General features: G+C 43.1%; 1 protein-coding gene across 1 annotated transcript in view; it reads right to left on the minus strand.

Moving 5' to 3' along the window:
* LOC310751013 (clathrin heavy chain 1-like) overlaps positions 1 to 15,253 on the minus strand; it is a 56,380-nt gene extending 41,127 nt beyond the window's left edge. Inside the window, 2 exon segments of the mRNA XM_083589683.1 lie at positions 2,823 to 3,030; positions 14,917 to 15,253. Coding sequence (XP_083445809.1) covers positions 2,823 to 3,030; positions 14,917 to 14,958 — 250 coding nt within the window. The 5' untranslated portion in view covers positions 14,959 to 15,253.
* Positions 15,254 to 20,400: the final 5,147 nt, after the last annotated feature.

The following is a 20,400-nucleotide window of genomic DNA, read 5'->3' on the forward strand; positions in this document are numbered from 1 at the left end:
TTTTCCTCACAGGGTTCTTTGACACATATGTTTGAACTACTGTGCCAACTCCCAACTTTATGAATGCAGCCCTGCTATTAAAGCAATATAGTGAAGACGACTAATGCTGTCAGATTTAAATACAAAAAAAGGTACTGTAACGCACTCGCCCTTCAGCAGTGTGTTCCTGACAAGCAATTGGAATGCGTACGATTTTTGTTTACCAAATTTCAAGGGATAGCAGTTCTGGTCTCTTGCAGCAAAAACAAAGTATTGGAGGAACCTTAAAGGCTAGATTATGGCTTAGCCACTGGTGGGCAAGATGCATAAAAAGTCGCCGCAGTTGTGGAGTTTATTTACACATACATGTACGGGGGGGGGGTGGGTGGGAATGTAGACAGCAAGGCAAAGGGGGCCATGAGATAGATGCAAGCAGATTCTATCCTCCCACTTGGTGATAATGGTGGCTTTTTCAACTACAATTTCTTTGCACAAAACCGTTATGGAGAGAGCATGCCAAGAGCAGGAAGAGCCCTAACAAGCACACTCATGTTCGAGTAGGCTGCTAGGACTGGAATGCTCCAACAGAATTTAGGGGAAGAGCAACATGCAACAATTTCACCCCCACTCTCAAGTAAAGTTTCTTCCAGCAGAACTGATCATATGTCATCATCCCACTACAGAAGCTTGCCCACGATGGATTCTCACCTCAAAAAAAACTAAGTATAAAGCAGCAAGTTTTTTTTTATATAATAATAAAAAGAACCATTTAATTACATTGCTTATCTTAACTAAAAGCCAGACATCTACTCAGGTGACAAATTTGGGAGAAGGGGGAGAGGCTTTATGAACACTTTACATCTCTGCAAGAGTAGAGTATGAAATTGCCTTTTTGCATTCCCATGCTTTGTGTATGGAAATGCCCTATGAAAAGTACTACGTCCCCCCCATTCTGTTCCAACATAGATCACTGGAAGTGCTCTCACGGTACATTACAAACACAGGATACATCCATACAAGGACAATAATGTTTTGATCACTGTAGGAATGCCACATGCAATCCAGAAATGCAATTTGTATGCACGCACCATACTCTTATCACAGTTCTGAGAAGCATTACATTTCTGAGGGACTGGTAATGTATGTTCACTGTTCACACAAGGAACTTGAGCTTCAGGACAGACATAATACGCAGTTGGTTTGCCAGCACCACACTCCCATCTGCAGGGAACATTTAAGTGCTTTTCTAAAGCAACATTTCCTACACATTTTAATACAAGTCGGTCTCCATTTCTGTTGGGGTAATAGGTTTCTGGGCAAGCTATAACCCTGTTACTGCTCCTCCTAAATAATTATGTGCTGTCATGGCCACTCATCTGAACACTTTTATTTCTGAACACTCTTTTAAAGAAGAAAGTGACGTGGGAAGTGACGTGGTAATGCTGCAAGAGCTCTTGATGGAGACTGAGGGAGGAGATGAGACACTAAGTTATGTTCAGTTACTTGCATCTCTGGGGTTAGCACACGTGGTATAGCAACAAAATAGTGTATTAGGTAGTTATGTCAAGGGATATCACAAAATATTAGCTCTTCTGGCCAAGAGTTTGATTCACAGGGGGCCAAGACAATTAGAATTAAAGCACTGTGTGTGTACTGAATCAAAGTGTACTATGTGTACTATGTCAAAGTTAACACTGGGGTTATTAGTCCCATGTTGTCCACTCACAGCCCTTTGCTACCAACAAGGTGTTTTGGTGAGCGTGGGCATTCTAAGTGGCAGCTGCCTACGTACTTCCGAGTTGTTCACAGATTTTCAATGCAAGCCAATTTTTGAAGTAGCATCGTGGACCCCTGCGAGCGTTGCCATGGACTTTTAAGACCAAGTACCACATTTAAAATAAAAGAAGTGACTAGCACACAAGACACCATGCCAGCAAAGGTCTCTCATAAAAGTATTGCGACTTGATTTTGTCAGTTAACTGTACTGTGGTTAAGACTGGGTTTAACCATCTATTGGTACAGCTACTACCATCAAGTCACAAGTGGTTTCAGAGGATAAATAGTTTCGTTTGCCCAAACTCAAAATTTTAGCATCTAGATTACAATTCTCTCTACAAGTGAGATGCCAAATTGCCTCCTGCAGAATTTAGTACTTTTTATGAGATGAGACCATTCCAAAACTATTAAACATGAAGTGTGTCAGTACAAAGTTAACTCACCATCTGTTTTAAGACAAGAATGCAGGAAAGAAAGTACACAGTCAGTGAAAGTGAAACCATTTTATATATTAGACACCAATGAGTTTTTGCATCTGTTTGGGTATGGCTATTTTTACATGGTGATTAGGCAGCGCCTGGAAGATCACATAGCTTCTAGGACTAGCTGCAACAGCTTTACTTTTTCAGTTTTAGGACTTTAAACCAAACATGCAACACAATCCAAGCTTTATTTAGTAGACGCTTGCCTTCCCTGCCACCCCAAAATACTGCCCTGCAAAAGCAGTACTTGGCTGGGAAAGATACCCAGAGGTATTGGAATTGGTGGTGCCTATTGATTTTCCCAGCCTTGAAAAAAATAATTCAAAGCTTACTGTACAATAGCAATGTCATCTTAAAATGAACCTAATAATTTGCTTTGACAAGTCCTACATTAAGCAAACTTTCCAAGCCACTTCATTCCTAGTACAACTCAATCCCATTATTTACAGCATTCCCTGACTGATACAATGGTTACCCAAAATGCAACCAAATCTTAACATACTGCACACGGGTTCAAAGCAGAACTAATACATGTGCTGCTGCACAACAATCCTCCCAAGACAATGCAAAGAAAATAAAACTTACCTTTCAGAGCAATTACTTTAGAAGCTGGATTCATGATGGCACTTTCTGCAGAGATTGGGCGCCTGATAGGAGTGGTTGGATCGCTCATGTCTATGATCACAACCTGTGCTTGCTCACCAACTTTTTCTCGAATACATATGAATTTATCAGATTCCATTGTTAAGGTACTGAATCCAATGTTTGCTGGATTAATTCCAAGATTTTGGAGCTGTAAAAAAAAAGAAAAGTATTGGTAAAAACCTTGCATGACCACAGACAAGGACTGCTTGGCGGGGAAATCTGTACGTGGCAAAATGCCACCATGCCATCACTGTTTATTCGTAGAACAGACACTTCTCTCTGGGGAAAGTGGTATTAGGAGCAGTTGACTACACAGGTTTTACATATATCTTTGTGATCAGAAGGCAACTCAAGGTGATCATGGAGTTGGTGTTTCTTCACAGTGTGGCTCACTTAAACCTTCAAGAACTACTCTATTACATTAGATGTAGGGGCAGATAAGCTATTTGTGAATATGGATCAGGTATATCCATGCAAAGATTTGCAGTGTTCATGGGACTGCTTCACTATGTACCATGTTCACAACCCAGCCCATTGACTATTTACATTTTTAACAACCAGTTGTAGGTGGGATGCATAGCTTGCACCCAGTGAAATTAATAGTAGTCAGATTCTCCAACCGTTATTGGCATATGTACAAGATTCCAGTAGGGTTCAATACAGAAAAACCACTCACCAAAAAAACCAACCAACCAACCAACCAACCAACCAACAGCCTTCATCTAACACTTAAGTCAGTGTTGTATAGCTTTCATGAATCCTCACTGCGTGTTGCATAAACCTAGCTACTATCTCCATCTTATCTCCAGCCTGAGTAAGCGTAATGAAGGCTACATTACATGTGAAATAGTACTCAACAATCTCTTCAAGCCAAGAACCAGATCCAATCAATTCCTACAAGAACAAAGGAGTGTCTTGTGGCACCTTCAATACTTAACACATGCATTAGGTCATAAATATTTGTGGGTTGGCACCCGTTTCATCAAATGCACGAAGGACCTGGTTGTGGACTTCCCATAAGCAACTGGGAGGTCACTGTGAGAACAGGCTGGAGGGCTAGATGGGCTTTTGGTGTGATCCAGCAGAGCTCTTCTTGTGCTCTTCTCTGGTGAAGTGGATGCGAGACCATGAAAGATGATGACACAATTCATTTGTTAAATCTTTTAACATGTTGTTTATTTAAGGTACCACAATATTCTGTTTTTGCTTCAACACAGCGTCAACACACCCACCTCTCTGGAAATAGATTCCTAGCTACCAGAGCAGTTTGTTAACGTATATTGACTCAGAGCCACTGGCATCTCTGGCATGGAAACCCTCCGTTATACACTATATCACATGGTACCAATTCCCCCAATATTGAAGCAGGGTTCAACATTTCTAGTTTCACTCAATCTAGTTGCTTTATTCCAGATTTCATAGCAACTTGCACATCTCAAACACACATGACCTTCACATTCTTGCTGAAAGAACGTTTTTGCAGGGTTACGTTCCCAAGCTATTGTGCTAATCTTCCCCATATTTATTATTCCAGCGTTTATTAGCTGGATTGTATGCCATAAATGGCAACATGTTTAGTGTCTAGCAAGTCTATACACTGAAGCAAGTTTATCCGCACCAACAGGAAGTAGAACGTTGTGGCCTGTGTGCAACTTCAGTACTCCTCATTTTAAATCCATTCAGTGAATGGGACAGAGGGAAGTTCCTTGCTTTAAGTTTTCCGTCAGCAACCCTGTAGACTTGTCCTAGAAAGAGAGGAACCTGCTAGTACAGAGTCAAACCACTGGGTCCATCTAGCTCAGTACTACCAATATTGAGCACCAGCAGCTCTCTGGGGCTTCAGGCAGCAAGTCTTCCCCAGCCCTACCTGGAGATGCCAATGACTGAACCTGGGACCTTCTACATGCAAAGGAGATGCTCAACCACTAAGCTATGATCCTTCCCCCAATAAAGACAACCATTTTCAAGCATTTTGCTGTGGGGAACCAGCCAGAGACATTGTACGTTTGTCAGCAGCACGAGACTCAAAAGTTTCTACTGAAGATTGTCTACTTAAGATATTTAGCTTTAGACAACAGTAAACTGATCACAGTTAACTGTGAACCAGGAACCATCAACAAAAAGCAAAAGAAGGACCCACTAAGCCCTTGAGTATGATTAATTCTTTCTAAAATTATTTAGCAAAACATGCATTAAAAATGAGAGGAACTGATAGCTGGAAGGCAGGCAAGTTGCAGCAAATTAGAGGTGCTGTTATTAATCAATTTAAAGTTTTTCCAACACCCCGGTGAGTTTCTCCAACATCCCGTTGAGAGAGTAGGATAAGGAAGGACTGGGCTTGCAAGTTCTTAAATTTAGCTTGTCATATTCACATTAGATTTTTTTATACTATAAATGTTCAATTACATTCCTTGGTACAATTGTCCCAGAAGAAAATTACGAAGATCCATCAGTTTGTTAGGGTTGGAGGCTCATTCATTCAATTTTGTCTGTTTCATCTTTTTCTTTTGCTGCAATCTGGGATATACATCTTACCCTTAGACCTCTTAATACGAATTGCTGGATTTAATTTTTAATGTTCCAATTGTCCATATTATATTGTCAGTATTCTAATGTTTAATATGGCTATTGTGAGCCTGGGGGTGGGGGAGATGCCTCTCTGTGGGAGGGGTGGTAGAAAAAAATGGAATATCTAGGCTCACTTTAATCTGGGGTTGGCACCTTGATCACCCCAATTCATGAAGTGTTCTGGGAGACAGATGGGAGGAGTGCAACCTTTGTTGATTCTCCTGGATCTCTTCGTGACGTTTGAAACCACTGACCACTGTATCCTCCTGAGGCAGCTTTGTGGGTTGAGAGACTTGACCCTCTCTGTAGGACTGCAACCAGAGAGTAGCATTGTGAATCTGCTGCTCAACTCCATGGTGTTTATGCTGTGGAATCCAGAGTGTTACTTCTTGTCCCCCATGCTGTTTAGTATCTGTACAAAGCCACCAGGTGAAGTCATTCAGGGATTTGAAGTATAAGTTCATCAATATGTTGCCAACACCCAACATGATCTTAATATCAGGAGAAGCTGTACAGGTGCTAGATGAGAGCCAATGAACTGAAGCTGAATCCTGACAAGACTTGAGACCCAAATACATGAAGGAATGTCTCTTCCCATATCTGCTAACTTAAGCATTGATATCTGATGAGTTGTCTCTTCTCAGGGTGAAGTCCATTGTGTAGTGACACAGGAGAAGGCCTTCTCTGTGGTGGCACCTGCTTGTGAAACTACCTACTGTTTGAAATGCGGCTGCCTCCCTCTTTGCCAATTCTCCAGCATTAGTTAAAGATGAATTTCTGTTTTTACCCAGGCATGAGTTACATCTAAAGCTTCACTTTTATTTTATGACTGCTGCTGAATGTAGTGTCCTGTTTGCAATGTTTTAATGTTGCATTGTTTTTATATCTTGTATACACTACCCATGGATCCTATGGAATGAAAGTTGGCCTAAAAACAGTATCTAAAATACTGTGCTCATTGTATTTGTCTGCTTTCTGTCAGCAGCTTTGAGCACAGTGTATATACAGCACATAAGCAAACTGTTTACTGAGAGAGACAAACATATTTCCAAGTTTTATCATGGAACACCAAATAAGCAAGAAGAGGTTACCCCTTGCCATATTTATTTGCCATCCAGTTATGGCAACGTTCCATTCTTACATCAACAGGCAGTTTTTACTGCACTTACATGCTGTTCTCATGAGACATGACTGGAAACGGTTTGTAATAGGCATAAAAATAGCAGCTAATAGAAATGTTGGATTGTCCCTTCTATAATTCAAAGTGTGTTTCCTTCTGCATACCATCTACACCCCCCAAAAAAGAGAAGAAATTCCAGAACTAAAAGTTTGATCGCACCTTTGTATGAAATAAGGGGTGCTATCAAAACAGTCACTTCTGGTTTATCTGGTACAGCTTTCATGAAATTTTCAAGTCCTGCCCACAAACACATCAGTATACTTGCTGTACCATCTTTAGATCTGCAGAGATCATTCAATCTTGTATAGCCCTAATTGGGCTGACTAGAGGTGACAATTCCCATGCAGAGACAATCAGATCCTGCAGGGTCTGTGTTCCATATTCACAAACATGAAGAGTTTTAGATTCTTCAGTAGCAATGGCAGAAGCATGGGAAGGTATCTATATAAGCTATTTTCAGAAAGGTGGAAATCTGAAGACCTTAAGGGGGCCTTTAATCTGGCTCAATGTTCTGGGCAGGTCACTTTATATCCGCCCCTCGGTGTTCCTATTAAATGAAGTTTTTCTGTAGTCAGACCAGCTCTGTAACTCTACCAATATTCTGACAAAGATAGATAAAAGGCCAAGTAATCCCCAGGGGAAACTGCAAAGAGAGCAATTACTGCAATAGTTATTCTTTTCACAGACCTGTAAATATTTGGACACTTCTCCATTATACACACTTTTCTTTTTCCAATTCAGTCATGAACATTTTGCCCAAGGTATTCCACAGCGATGTACAGTGTTCCACAATTGAAGTAACTGAAAAATGTACAGCGCTTCTAAAAACTGGTCTTAAAGCTGCAACATCCAGCTTCATTTTTTCTACTACAGCTTCTTTATTTTCTCCACCCCTATTTTGTGTAATACCTTACATGATGAAGAGTTGTGGAGAGGTGAAAAGCTTGCCACTATTCTGTGACATATTGCCTGATCCCAGTGAAGAAATTACCCAACCTTTTAGAGCATCTCTAGTTATTACAGCCTGAACAGCCTTTCCCCTGCAATTGCCTGGGGTGGTAGTGGTAGAACAACTTAACTCTCAAAAGGGCCTGTCAAGCTGCCCCCAAACAAAGGTCATTCCCTCTGAAGGGCTTGCAAGGCTTCAAGTTTATTCAAAGACAAAGCCAAGTCTGATCAGTCATTGTGCTGGGGGATGGAATGAACAACTATTCTTCAAGCCTCTATGTCTGCAACCCCAGCCAGACATATCTAGTCATCTCCCACACCTCCCTCTTCAGTTTCTGATTATTCAACAATTAGCAAGAACTTCAGCACATGTAACACAAAATCACAGGTAGCCCAAACCATACTTTGCAAGCACATTTTAGCCACGGTTAGCAGATCAGGATGGAATTCTCCCCTATATACCAATCTTGAAGCCCAAACTGTCTTGAAGGCTAAATAAAACCATCCCCTTGACTATTGTGTAGCAGAGAACTGGCCTTCACAACCAATTCTGTACTCTTGCAGAGCCTTCGAAGTGAAGGAGTGAGCATCTTCAGGAGAAGCACTGCACTTTTATTTTCTGAGTAAATGTGAAGCCTGAGCGAAGCTTAGGGAAGGAAGAACACAGAATCAAAGTCTCCTTGAGATTATGTTTTAGATACACTGCAGCAAGGTGAGCTCTCCAAATACAGCAGGAGATCTACAACTGGAGGGACTGGGGGTGGGGGAGAAGAGGCCACATTGCATTTACAGCAGTACACAAGGGGCTTCTTTAGTCAAGGTGTTGGCTGTTTTTTTTTAAAATTGCATTTAATGTTCATACGTAGGAAAAGGAATACCCCCCAACCCAATACAGAAGAGATTCTAAGCAGATTTTATCTCTTCCTATATTATTCACGTACCCAATTTCCAGTGGGAATTATGTGCAATTATGATAGGCAGGCAGCAAATACTCCAATATAGGAATGCAAGTAAACATGTACTTTGGGGTCACACTGGCTGTCTCCATGTGCAGCTTCAAGGAATTAACTGAACTATCGTGTGCATGCAGCCTGAGTACTGCTGCTTCACACTTCTCGTCTTGAGTGGGGAGACATACCATAAGCACTAAGTTAAAACCCTGATTTGTTATGCCTAAACAAACCACAAGCAGGAAGCAATGGTTTCTTGGTCACTTCCCAGATGTGGCTTGCCTGGGCAAAACAAACCACAAGCGTGGGTTCAGATGTAATGCTAAGCCAGCCATTTGTAGTTTTCTTCCCCATTCGAGTAAGGTTGGAGCAAATAGGCTGTATTCACAGGATAGTTCAGTAAACCATGGTTAATGGGCTTAGCTGTTACCAGTGTTCAAAACTCCCAATGTTCTAGGCGCATCCTAGGCGCAATGTTTTAGGTCTCCACCCTCATCATTCTGCCCGGACACTGAGGTCTAGCGCTGAGGGCCTTCTGGCAGTTCTCTCACTGTGAGAAGCCAAGTTACAGGGAACCAGGCAGAGGGCCTTCTCGGTAGTGGCGCCCGCCCTGTGGAATGCCCTCCCACCAGATGTCAAAGGAAAAAATAACTACCAGACTTTTAGAAGGGATCTGAAGGCATACCTGTTTAGGGAAGCTTTTAATATCTGAAGGACTATTGTATTTTAATCTTTTGTTGGAAGCCACCCAGAGTGGCTGGGGAAACCCAGCCAGATAGGCAGGGTATAAAAAATAAATATATTATTATTATTATTATGATGATGATGATGATGATGATGATGATGCAACAGGGAATTTCATTAGCACAAGCAGTTTCTGAGCTCTGGGCGCAGTACTATACCTAAGATTTCAGATTAAAACTGCGGAGTAGAAGAAAAGGAGGACCTTTTTCTGCCTCCCCACTTACAGCTACTCTCTGAAGACTGGAGAAGAGACTCTCTTAAAAATATATGGGGCTGGGCAGGGGAAGGACTAGACCATGTGAAAAATGAACATATTATTTTAGCTGCAATTCATTCATTTTCAGCTTTTTATTTTCGTTATACTGTATTAAAAAAAGCACACCTAGACATTCCATTGTTGCGCCCATAACCTATGTTTAAAGTGCCATTTAGCTCCAAGCTTTCATATCTCAGTTTCTGACACTGTCTGTTACCTACTAACAAAGCCCATGCAAAGTAAGTGGTTTGCTACTACACAACCATTAGTGAGAAAAAATTGCCAGAAAACTGGTAAATCAAAACTATTTCCTGGACTTCAACTAGCTATTTGTTCCTGCACAACTGGATGGAACTGATGAAGAGAATCGATGAAGTCAGTTTTGAAGCCTTTGAACTTTCAGCACGACTGCATTCTCCTTAGGAAATTATTCTGTCAGTGAGGGGTTCTATTCAGATAATGATTTGCCAGCTACTCATCTAGAAGAATGTGTAGGTGTGCTCATGGCATTTTTGTCATAAGATGCTGGCAGACTTAAAATGCTTTCAGTGCTATGCACCAAGATTCTTGCCTTAAGACCATAACCTTGCATGTTGTCTCAGGAATGTCTTAGACAACTCATCTCACAGGTAGGCTACCTGATCTAAACATCAGAAATTCAAGGAATGCTAGTAGATGCTGGCATGCAGTTGCTACTTAAGCCAGGCTTTCACAAAAGTAATAATTAAACATTACAAACTATTTTAATCAGACGAACAGGATATTCTTCCGTGTTTCCATTTCATTTTTGAAGAGATTTAGCTCCTCCATGACTCTCCAAAAATCAACACAACCGAACTAAAGTACCATGGCATTCATAGCTTTGCCTATGCTACATCCTCTGGATGAATTGGAACTTGATTTCAGTCACTGAAGAGCAGCATAGTCATTAGAGGTGACTCCCCACTTACGCGGAGGTTACAATCAGGGGCTCCTTGCGCATAAGCAAAATGTGTACAAGTGGGGAACACCCTGGAGGGTCCTTGTGGCTCACAAGGTGGCCCTCTTCGGGCTCTGGGGATGGTCTCCTCGCAAGCCGGAGGCACAGCAGGGCTTTGTTGAGGCTGTTCAGCCTTCCCACCTAGCAGCTGACATACAGGGTAGTGCAGCAGCAGCAGCAGCAGGCACTTTCCCACGCATCAGCTGTTAGGCAGGTAGGCAGAGCATCCAAAACAAAGCCCCTCTCTCTTCTCTGTCCTCTTCAGGCTCCGGGGAGGGTCTCCTTGCGAGCCTTGTGTTCCCACACGTGTGTGCAGTCACACTCAAATAGATTGTGCACAAGTGAGGAGTTGCCTGTACTTTGATTTCCCTCTTACACCATGATCTAGAAACAAAAAGGCAAATACTTCCAGGGCAGAATTCTAACCCAATGAACTCCACATACACTTCAAAAATGTTTTTTCAGGCAAAAGTTGTGGGTCAGCTGCTCAACAGAGCACAGCTTTGGGGTAATATGGATCTGAAGAAGATTGGATCCATTCAAAATCAGTAACTGAGTACCATATGGTATGTCATCCTTTCTTTTAAGAGACAAAGCTAATCTATTGAAGTTGGCATCTTTAGTAAATAGTAGGACTATTACTGGATTATGTTATCCAAAACAAATGGGCAGCCACGAAGCAGCCAGAATATCAAAGGTAGCCAGGAAAACAAACATATATAGTTTTGGGCCTGATAAGGCAGTGTATCATGGATTTAGGTTTATGAGTTATTGGCAGAGATCAATATATAAAGACCTAAAGCTGAGTATCAAGAGTTTTCTTCTACCATACAGAACCAAACTTAACTATCCAAAGTGTGCAAGAGTAATTTTCCTGGCAAGATTGCATAAGACAAACTATTCGGTTACATTAGGGCAGTTCAAAGTGACACCCCTTTAACAGTACAGTCTATATAATTGCCCTGGACAGGCAAAGTCACTGAGTGTGGGAAAGAGGTTCGACTGGGAGAGGGTTTACTGGCCTTTTTGCTGACAAACCAGATCATATTTGACTTGGCTATCATTCTATCTGCTGTTTTGTTTATTAAATGGGCAAAATCCCATATGATCGCCAGCAAGATTTCAATAGTGAAGAGAGATGAAGAATGTCAGATAGTAGGGGACTGTCAACTCTGTTATTAAAGTGTTGAGTTAAACAGTAAATGAGTGGGGATTTTTTTGTAATTAATGTTACAGTAAAATGTATTGGATATTGCAATGGCTTATGATTACATATGAAAATACTGTATAGCACCTTTTAATATTATGATTGGCAATGGCATCTCTAAGCCAGAGATGGTCAGCCTGTGACCCTCCAGAACTCACAGTTCCCATCAGCCCCTAGCCAGCTTGGCCAGTGGTCAGGGATGATGGGAGTTTTAGTCCAATAAGATCTGGAGGGCCACATGTTCCCCATCCCTGGGCTAATCAATAAGGATCTGTGGAATTACAACTCAAGAAGGTAGGCAAACGCCCCACAGATTGATATAATTCACTCTACATATTGCACCAAGTTGTCTAACAAAACAACAACCACCTTGAGGGATTCTGGAGTCTATTTTAAGAGTGCTTGTAACTATATTATCTTCCAGTTTAAATACAGTTTTAAAATGTAATTTTAAAAGAGTTATCTCATTTTCTGTTGAAACGCAAGTAAAAGGTTAAATACCAAGCCTACATGATAATAAATTGGTCTGCTTCCCCCCCCCCAACTTTGTAGATGATCTGAAAGTCTCCCAGGAAGTTGTGTGGGACAGCAGAATACCCAGAGTACCCATTCAGAAAATTGTTTATGTTATTTACCCCACAAAGAAAGAAAGATACTGAGCGATGCCAACACCATACACACCAATCTGTCAGTACTCCAAGCCCTTCTAAAACTATACCTGCAGCTTGTGTCTGGTTAATATACAGAAATCCAGTATTTCGAGTCTGAACCTTTTTCCTTTATATATGGAATGCCAGCGTAACACTGTCTTGTTACAGCAGTGACCAATCAGTATTTAGTGCAGTCACTCATGTTCAAAACTAAAGTACAGCTTATTCTTTATTGCACTTATGGCAGTGATGTTTCCATCACTCACTGACCAAGCTGGTGTTATGGCTTGTGCAAGTTCAGCTAAGTTAAAACATTGCACAGGTCCCAGATAGTACAATGTAGTGGTTGAGTCAGGTTGGGACTGGGGAGACCCAAATATAAATCCCTACTCAGCTATGTACTTCACTGTGTGACCTTGTGGCAGCCACCATCTCTCAGTCTAACCACCTCACAGGCTTGCTGTGATAATAAAATGGAGAGGGGGAAGGAGCTATGTACACCATCTGGAACTCTTTGGAGGAACAGAGGGACATAACTGAAATAAATATAGGGAAGCTGAAGGACCAGAAAGCCCAGCGGCTAATGAAACCGAAGAAATTATGCAGAATGCGAAATCGACTGAAAAAGGAATCTGGAAGGCAATTAGCTGAAGAACAATGATTGAATTAAATCAGAAGAATTTTTTAAGAAAGTTTGAAGATAGCCATAGAATCAAAGTGGTTTGCAGTGTTAAGGAATCTACTGGAAAGTCAAGCTGAATAGCAATGTGATACTTATGTGCAACTAATACTTCCTGTGAATCCAAATCTGAGACTTAACTCATGTGGAGTACAAATGTTGGGAGAATTTTAAGGCTGCAATCCTAGGCATATGTCTCACTGAACACAGAGGAACTTACTTCCAAGTCAACACGCACCTGACTAACAAGCCCTTAGTCATTAAGCTTACTCCCCACACCCCAATTTCAATTTTACGGTATTTTTTTGCTGTTACTCAGCTATATGGAGAAACGTCTATAGGACCAAGTGCATAATACAACTACATCTTGTGTTCCTGGGAACTATGAAGCACTTAGCTCATACCACTCACTAGGGGAAACCTAAGATGTTTAAACAACACTACATGAGAAATTTAAATTTCAGCACACAGTACTAAACACTGACAAAAGGGATGGTGTCACCAGGCAGTTCACATTTTGAAATGGATGCCTCTGTCCTAAGAGGGGAAGGGAGGGGTAAAGGAGGGAGCATTTGCCAAGTCCACTTCCTGTTCTCTCATTCATTTAGAGAATTCCTTTAATTCCTGCCATAAACTGCCTTTTCTTAAGCAAACACTTCCCCCTACACTTGATTCAGAGCAATCTCTCTCTCCTCTCCCCACCCCAAAAAGCAGCTCTTTCAGGTAACTATCTGCAGTCTTTGCCTCACTATTTGAGACTGGGGTCAATTTCCTTAAAGCAGCCCATCCTCCAAGTGAGTAGCGTTGTGTTCTTGTTTTTAAAGTAGCATCAGGAATGCTTCTAGAAGAGACAGAAGTACTGTAGAAGGGAACAGATTTTCAGAGCCCTGCCGTTCTCGGTAACAAGATGCAATCTATTTGCTCAATCCTTCCCCATCTTGCAGATCCTTTTGCAGGGCTCAGAGGTTCCCAAACACAAGCCGCGGCCACCACCCCACAACCGATGGATCGGTCGGGAAAAAAACCAGAAATGCAGGGACGCAGGTGCGGCCCGTTTTTCCATGCTCGAATGTGAAGATGTCCTTCTCTGCACTCCCTTCCCCACAAATATTCCTTATGGTGTAGTAATGCAGACAAGCAACTCGGAGCCTCCCTCTCCATACACACCAAAAAAAGAGAGAGGGGGAGGAGGAGGAAAGTCAGTCATTCAGGCAGCCAGTGACTCTGCACAAATACCCGCAAAAGGCTGCCATCAAAAACTAGGAAACCTCACCAAGCCAGAATCAGGTGCAACAAGGGCAAAATAATTGAAATGAAGAGCACGACTCTGATTTTCCAATATGCATGTGTGTGTGTGTGTATATATATCTCTGTGTGTCTTCTATATAAATATATATATGTTCCCCACCACCATTCCCCAAGCGCCAAATTAAAAGCCAGGGCAGGCTTTGCGCCATCCTGCCTGAAGGAGGAATGAATAAAGGGTTATAAACAGGAAACAATAAAAGGTTATCAAACAATAAAGGCTTATAAAAACGAAAGAGGAGAGCCCCCCACCCCAATCCCCACCACCCGAGAGATGCTGCCTGCCCCACAATTCGTTCTCTCTGGCCCTCTTCCCCACCCCATCCCACCCCCCCTAGAGGGGAACCCCTCGCCCTTTTCCAAGGAGTCTTCCCGCCCCTCAACCCCATTCAAACCCCTCCCCCAGGTGGGGGGGGGGGAAGCCCACCGCCACACTAGGCCGCAAGCCACCCACCCACCCTTTCCCGTCCATTCCCCATCCCCTCAAGGCTGAAATGAGTGGGGAGGGGGGAAGGAAGATGGGGGGGAATCCCTTTCCCCTCACCCCACCCCCCAAATAGTTGCTCACCTGAAAGTGCTCCTGGAATCTTATGGGGAGTATCTGAGCCATTTTGGGGGTTTGGGGGGGGGAAACAGCCCTCTCAGAGAGGAAGAAAGGGGGGGGACTCCCAAAAATAAAGAGAGAGAGAAGCGCAGGAAGGCTCCTGAGGTTTAAATTATAAAAAAAGGAAAGGAAAGGGGAGGGGATGTGGGAGGGGGCACGCTGTGGGTCCGGCGGCAGAGAAGGGAGCCGCTGCCTGCGCTCCACACACACACACACATATACACACGCGCGCGCGCGCAAGGGGAGGTGGGGGTTTGGCTGCTCCGCGAAGGCAGGCAGGCGAGGGCGCGGACTGCGCAGGCGCGCCGCTCACCGCCCCCCCCCCCGCTCCTCTTCCCTCACCCCCGTTCCGAACGCCGCTGCTCCATCACCCCCGGCTCCCTTTTCTTGTCTCAGGCTCCCGGACCCTATCACCCCGTTCGGCAAATCCCTCCGCTCCTCAGGCCAACAAAAATAAAATCGAAAATAGATAGGAGCGAGGGCGGCGCGACGGCAGGGGGTCTTCTCGAAGCGCAAATAGTCCCCTCTGTGGACCGCGTTTTCTTTTATTCCGTTCTTCAAGTTCCCACCCCCCCTCAAAAAAATAAAAATAAAGCGCGCACGGGGCTCATTTTCTTCTCAAGGGGGGGGTGTCGGAAAAAAGGGCGGGGTTTGGGGGTTGCTGAGTTTGAAGAGGGGGGGCACTTGTTTCTGAGGGGAGCTATAGATATATCCTTCCGCCCAAGGCGAAGAGGGTCTGGTCCCTTTCCTGCAGCCGCTTAGGATGGTTTCTATGACCCCACAGTTATGCCCATCCTGCGCCCCATAGCCAGGCAATTCCCCTCAGTCTGGAAGGAGACTCGTCCTTTGAGGAGCCTGGAATAGCTTTATCGAAGTTGTTGTCAAGTCACACAACACTTCTATTTTCGTTGCGTCTCTCCTCATGTTGAAATGAAAGCGCTTCGGGGCAGAGACCTTCCTTCTTGCCCTCCCTCCTTCTTTTCCTCTGTTGTAAAGCGCTGTGTTGCATCCGCACAAGGACCCTGCCAGGCACAAATGATGTCTCTAGATGATATCCACGAGATTTATTTCCGAGTTTTAAAAAAAACATGGGTTAGGATTGTGCTGTGACATCGGAAGAAAAGGAGATTTCTTGCTGGAGAAGGGGAGAGGCGTATTGTGAGGTCACAAACAGTGGTGTGGGGATAAAAGTTGGGGTTCTGGACCCCCAATAGCCCCAAGGAGAGTCCAAAAGTTGCAGGCAGCTCTACTGATCCGCTATTATTCACACCCAAATGCACACAAAGAACAGTGCATGGCATTAAACTCAATTTATTAGGATCGGAATAAGTGCCATTCTTGAATGTATAGTTCAGGTTTTTTCAAATAATTTTTATTACATTTTCTGTTTTACAATTTAAAATACTCATTTTACATCCTTAAGGTATCAGTGACTTCCCTGCTTCTCTTTCCATGGTTCGTTTTACACACCATAAACCCCTACATGTTTTACAAAAAGTACTATACCATTCAGCATTCCATTATTGCATCCATCAAAACTTATTTACACTGTTGAATTTATCTTAATGCTGCCAACGTTTTCAGCTTTACAGAATTATTTCCCATATAGTCAATAAACATTTTCCAATCTTCTTTAAACGTATGTTCTTCTTGTTCTCTTATTTTATCTGTTTGCACATATTCTGTCAACTTAAGTTGTCATTCTTCTTTGGTCGGGACCCCGCTCATTTTCCATTTTGGGGCTAACAAAACATGGGCCGCAGACTGTGGCATACATAAATCACCTTTTTTTGACACCTGGGAATTTCAGCCTGAATCATCCCCAACAGAAAGGACTCTGGCTTTGGGGGAAAAGTTTTTTAAACATTTTTTTCAATTCATTTTGGATCATTTCCCAATACCCTTTTACAAGTCCACGACTTCTGAAAGAATGTTCCCTCCCTTGAATGTATTGTTTGTGCTGACTGCATCCTTTGTATTGTTTGTCCTGACTGCATCCTTTGGGCTTGTGAGAGACATCTGAGCTTTGACAAAATACCTTCAGCCACTTAAAACTTTAATTAACTGTTAGCTAGACATGAAAACTCCCTTGCAAAGACAGGATAGCATTTGAACTGCTAGCATGAAGTAAGGACCCCATCAAAGAAAAGGAAATAAGTCTTCAGCCTCTGGTTTATTGTCTCCTTTCTCTTGCTTAGCTCCCTATGATAGCCTCAGTATCACCTCATTTACTTGCTTTTATTCCACTTTCACACTCATGGAGAATCTGCAGGACTGTAGCTTGTTATGAGTGCATGTGCATTGTAAGAAATAGCACCCTTAACAAACTGCAGTTCCCAGGAAACTCTGGGGGAACCCATGACTGTTAAAGTTGTATAAGAGTTCTTTAATTGGCAAATGACATCGTCACTCCTGCTCTGAAAAAAACGAAGTCACGGAATTCTGTGTGTTCCTCTCAGCTATTATTATCACCATTATTTTATTATTATCGTCTCCGTTTTATTAATTGCCTTCTAACCCGCCATCTCAAGCTGACTTCTATATTAGATAGTTCAAAACAGGTTAAAACAACAAACAAATTTAAAACAAGATTAAAACCCTCACTTATGGTAAATACTCATTTATGCTTCTGGGAAAGCCTGTCGGAACAAAACTGTCTCCAATTGTTTCCGGAGATTGCAGATAGTGGGCGCTTGTCGTATCTTGACAAGAATGCTGCTCCAAAGAATAAGACTGCGGTGTAAGCAATCCCATAAATGCTTACGTGGGAGTAAGACCCATATAATTCAGTGGGACTGACATCTGAGTAGACATGTCTACAAGCCTACGGCTGCAATCCTGTTGCATACTTAAGTGAGGCAGTAAGTTCCCATTGCCCTCGGCTGTTCAAATTTGAAGGCGAACTTACTTAAAGGTTCCCAAGCAACATGCAAACGAAATCACACTTCTCTGAATTTTGTAAGGCATTTTTCAAGCCGAGTAATGTGTACAAAAGTGCTTACACTCGGTACCATATGCCTGAAATTGCATCTATAATGGGGAAAATAACGTAGAAAAATTGTGTTAAGTTACGGGAAGTTGCTTTGCAAAAAAATGTGTATATTAGGCAAAATTGCGGACAAGTGTGTATATCAAGAGAAATTTGCACTAAAAGGCTGCTGGATTTTCAGGCAGACTTTAAATATATATATATATCTCAAACTGAGGTGGGAATGTGAAGAAGTGAAAAATTATAAACTGATAAAACCTGAAACTGACAGATTCACACATCCTTGTGGCAAAATCTTTGGCCAATTGGCGGCCAATTCATCAGATAAACCGGATCTTCAAATGATCTGGGGGGTCATTCATTCAGCCCTGGCTCATGCTGTTAGGGTGCTATTTGGACAGGCCAGCAGTAGGAACGTCCCCCATCCTGGATTGTTCTACCACCTCTTCACTGCTATCAGTTTTTCACTTGCCGTCTTCCTAATCCAGAGGCTACTGCCGCTTCCTCTTAATCCTGAAAGGCCTCTTAAACTGCATCCACACCAGACTCTTAATGCACTCTTACATCACTTTCACTGTCATGGCTCCCCCAAAAGATATTGGGAACTGTAGTTGTTAAGTTGTGGGTGAACATATCAGACGACACAGCAATTCTTCAAACAGCTGTTATTTATTCACAGGCCAGAACAGAACTGAACTGAAGGGTTCAGCCAGCCTGCTTATATAGAGCTCCACTAGAACGCAACTGTAACCACTTTCTGTAACTATCCAATCACTGAACGTCACTTTCAACCCCTTATTTGCATATGTGGACCTGAGTGAAAACTACAGTATCCCCCTGCTGGCCCAGGGTGAGAACTTCAGTACATAACAGTAGTTCGTTAAGTTTGCTGCCCTCATGGACCTACGGTTCCCTTCCCAACACCTTTAGCAAACTACAGTCCCCAGTAATCTCAGTGACGTTTGAAATGGTATAAAGAGGTCTTTAACTCCACCAAAAACTTAGGCCACAATAAAAAAATAAATTGGACTGGGCAGTGCTTTTTTCTGGGGGGACGCATACCCCTAAACACTTTGTGAATGTTAGTATTTTGTCAATTTACTGTATTTATTTTCCCCTATTTGAACTATCAAGTGGTGGTTTTCTGGAGTCAAAATAAGAGTACCCCTAAATATTTTTAAGAAAAAAAACACTGGGATTAGCAGAGGGGCCCTCGGGGTGAAAAAAGTTCCCCACACCTGGGCTGTAGGCTCAGATGCCAGGTAAACAGTAAATTTGCTGCTTTCCTCCACTTTATTGTGATTTATGTAACAAAAATTAGCTAACAAAATTGATATACTGTTTGATTGTAAATAGAACACTACTGACGGAAGCTGCTTTTAATGTTATGCAGGCATCATTCCCTCGTGAGGTTGCTGGAAGGGGACCGTGCCAAACGTGGAAGACGTTCCACCAAACCACCAGTTTCCCTAGCTTTCCAACGGGCCTTTGATGCAAAAAGTGGTGGTTTGCCTCGGAAGGCGATGGGAGTGTGCCAGCGGCATCTCATCGCTCCGCAGACGGGTTGAAAGTACATCAGTTGCCAAGGCTCAGCAGGCCTTGCTGCGTACAACCACAACTGTGTTTGTGATCCAGCGAGCGGGCAAAACCACGAGGCTTTTTAAAGTAGCAACTGCAAAGAAACCAGCCCTCTGCCCTTTAAAGACCTCGAGTGGGCAGAAGTGGCAGAGTTGGCACCAGCACTGTTGGGATCCCAGCCTCCCCCTCCTCCTCTTCTCCTTCTTCCTCCTCTTCTTCTTCTTTGGCAATCACTCATACAAAACCAAGTAAGATTGTCTTCCATAAACACGGTTTTAACAATGGGTCCGTAAGTGACTGACTGTGGAGGCCAAATTCTGGATCCACACATCCTTCCACAGTGGGGACATTGGTTTTAGGGTGGGAGTTGATCACGGTGTGGATTTGCCAAGCGTGCCTTCCTCTTAGCACGTTTCTCCCTTGTGTCCTGAGTTCGAGTGTCTTCAAAGCCCATGACACCTTTGGTCAAGGCCAGTGGCGTAACGTGGGGGGTGCAGGGGGGGCCGGCCGCACCGGGCGCAACATCTGGGGGTTAGGGTTAGGGGGCGCAAATCCACGGGTTAGGGGGCGCAAATTACTTGCCTTGCCCCGGGTGCTGACAACCCACGCTACGCCACTGGTCAAGGCTGTTCTTCAGTTGGAGCGCTTGCAGGCCGTTGTTTCCCAATTGTTGGTGTTTATACTACATTTTTTTAGATTTGCCTTAAGAGCGTCTTTAAACTTATTTTGTTGACCACCAGCATTATGCTTTCCAATTTTAAGTTTGGAATAGAGTAGTTGCTTTGGAAGACGATGATCAGGCACCCGCACAACATGACCAGTCCAACGAAGTTGAAGTTGGAGAATCGTTGCTTCGAGACTGGTGATCTTTGCAGCATCCC

Source organism: Podarcis filfolensis, assembly GCF_964270895.1.
Source record: "Podarcis filfolensis genome assembly, chromosome: 16".
Lineage (NCBI taxonomy): Eukaryota > Metazoa > Chordata > Lepidosauria > Squamata > Lacertidae > Podarcis > Podarcis filfolensis.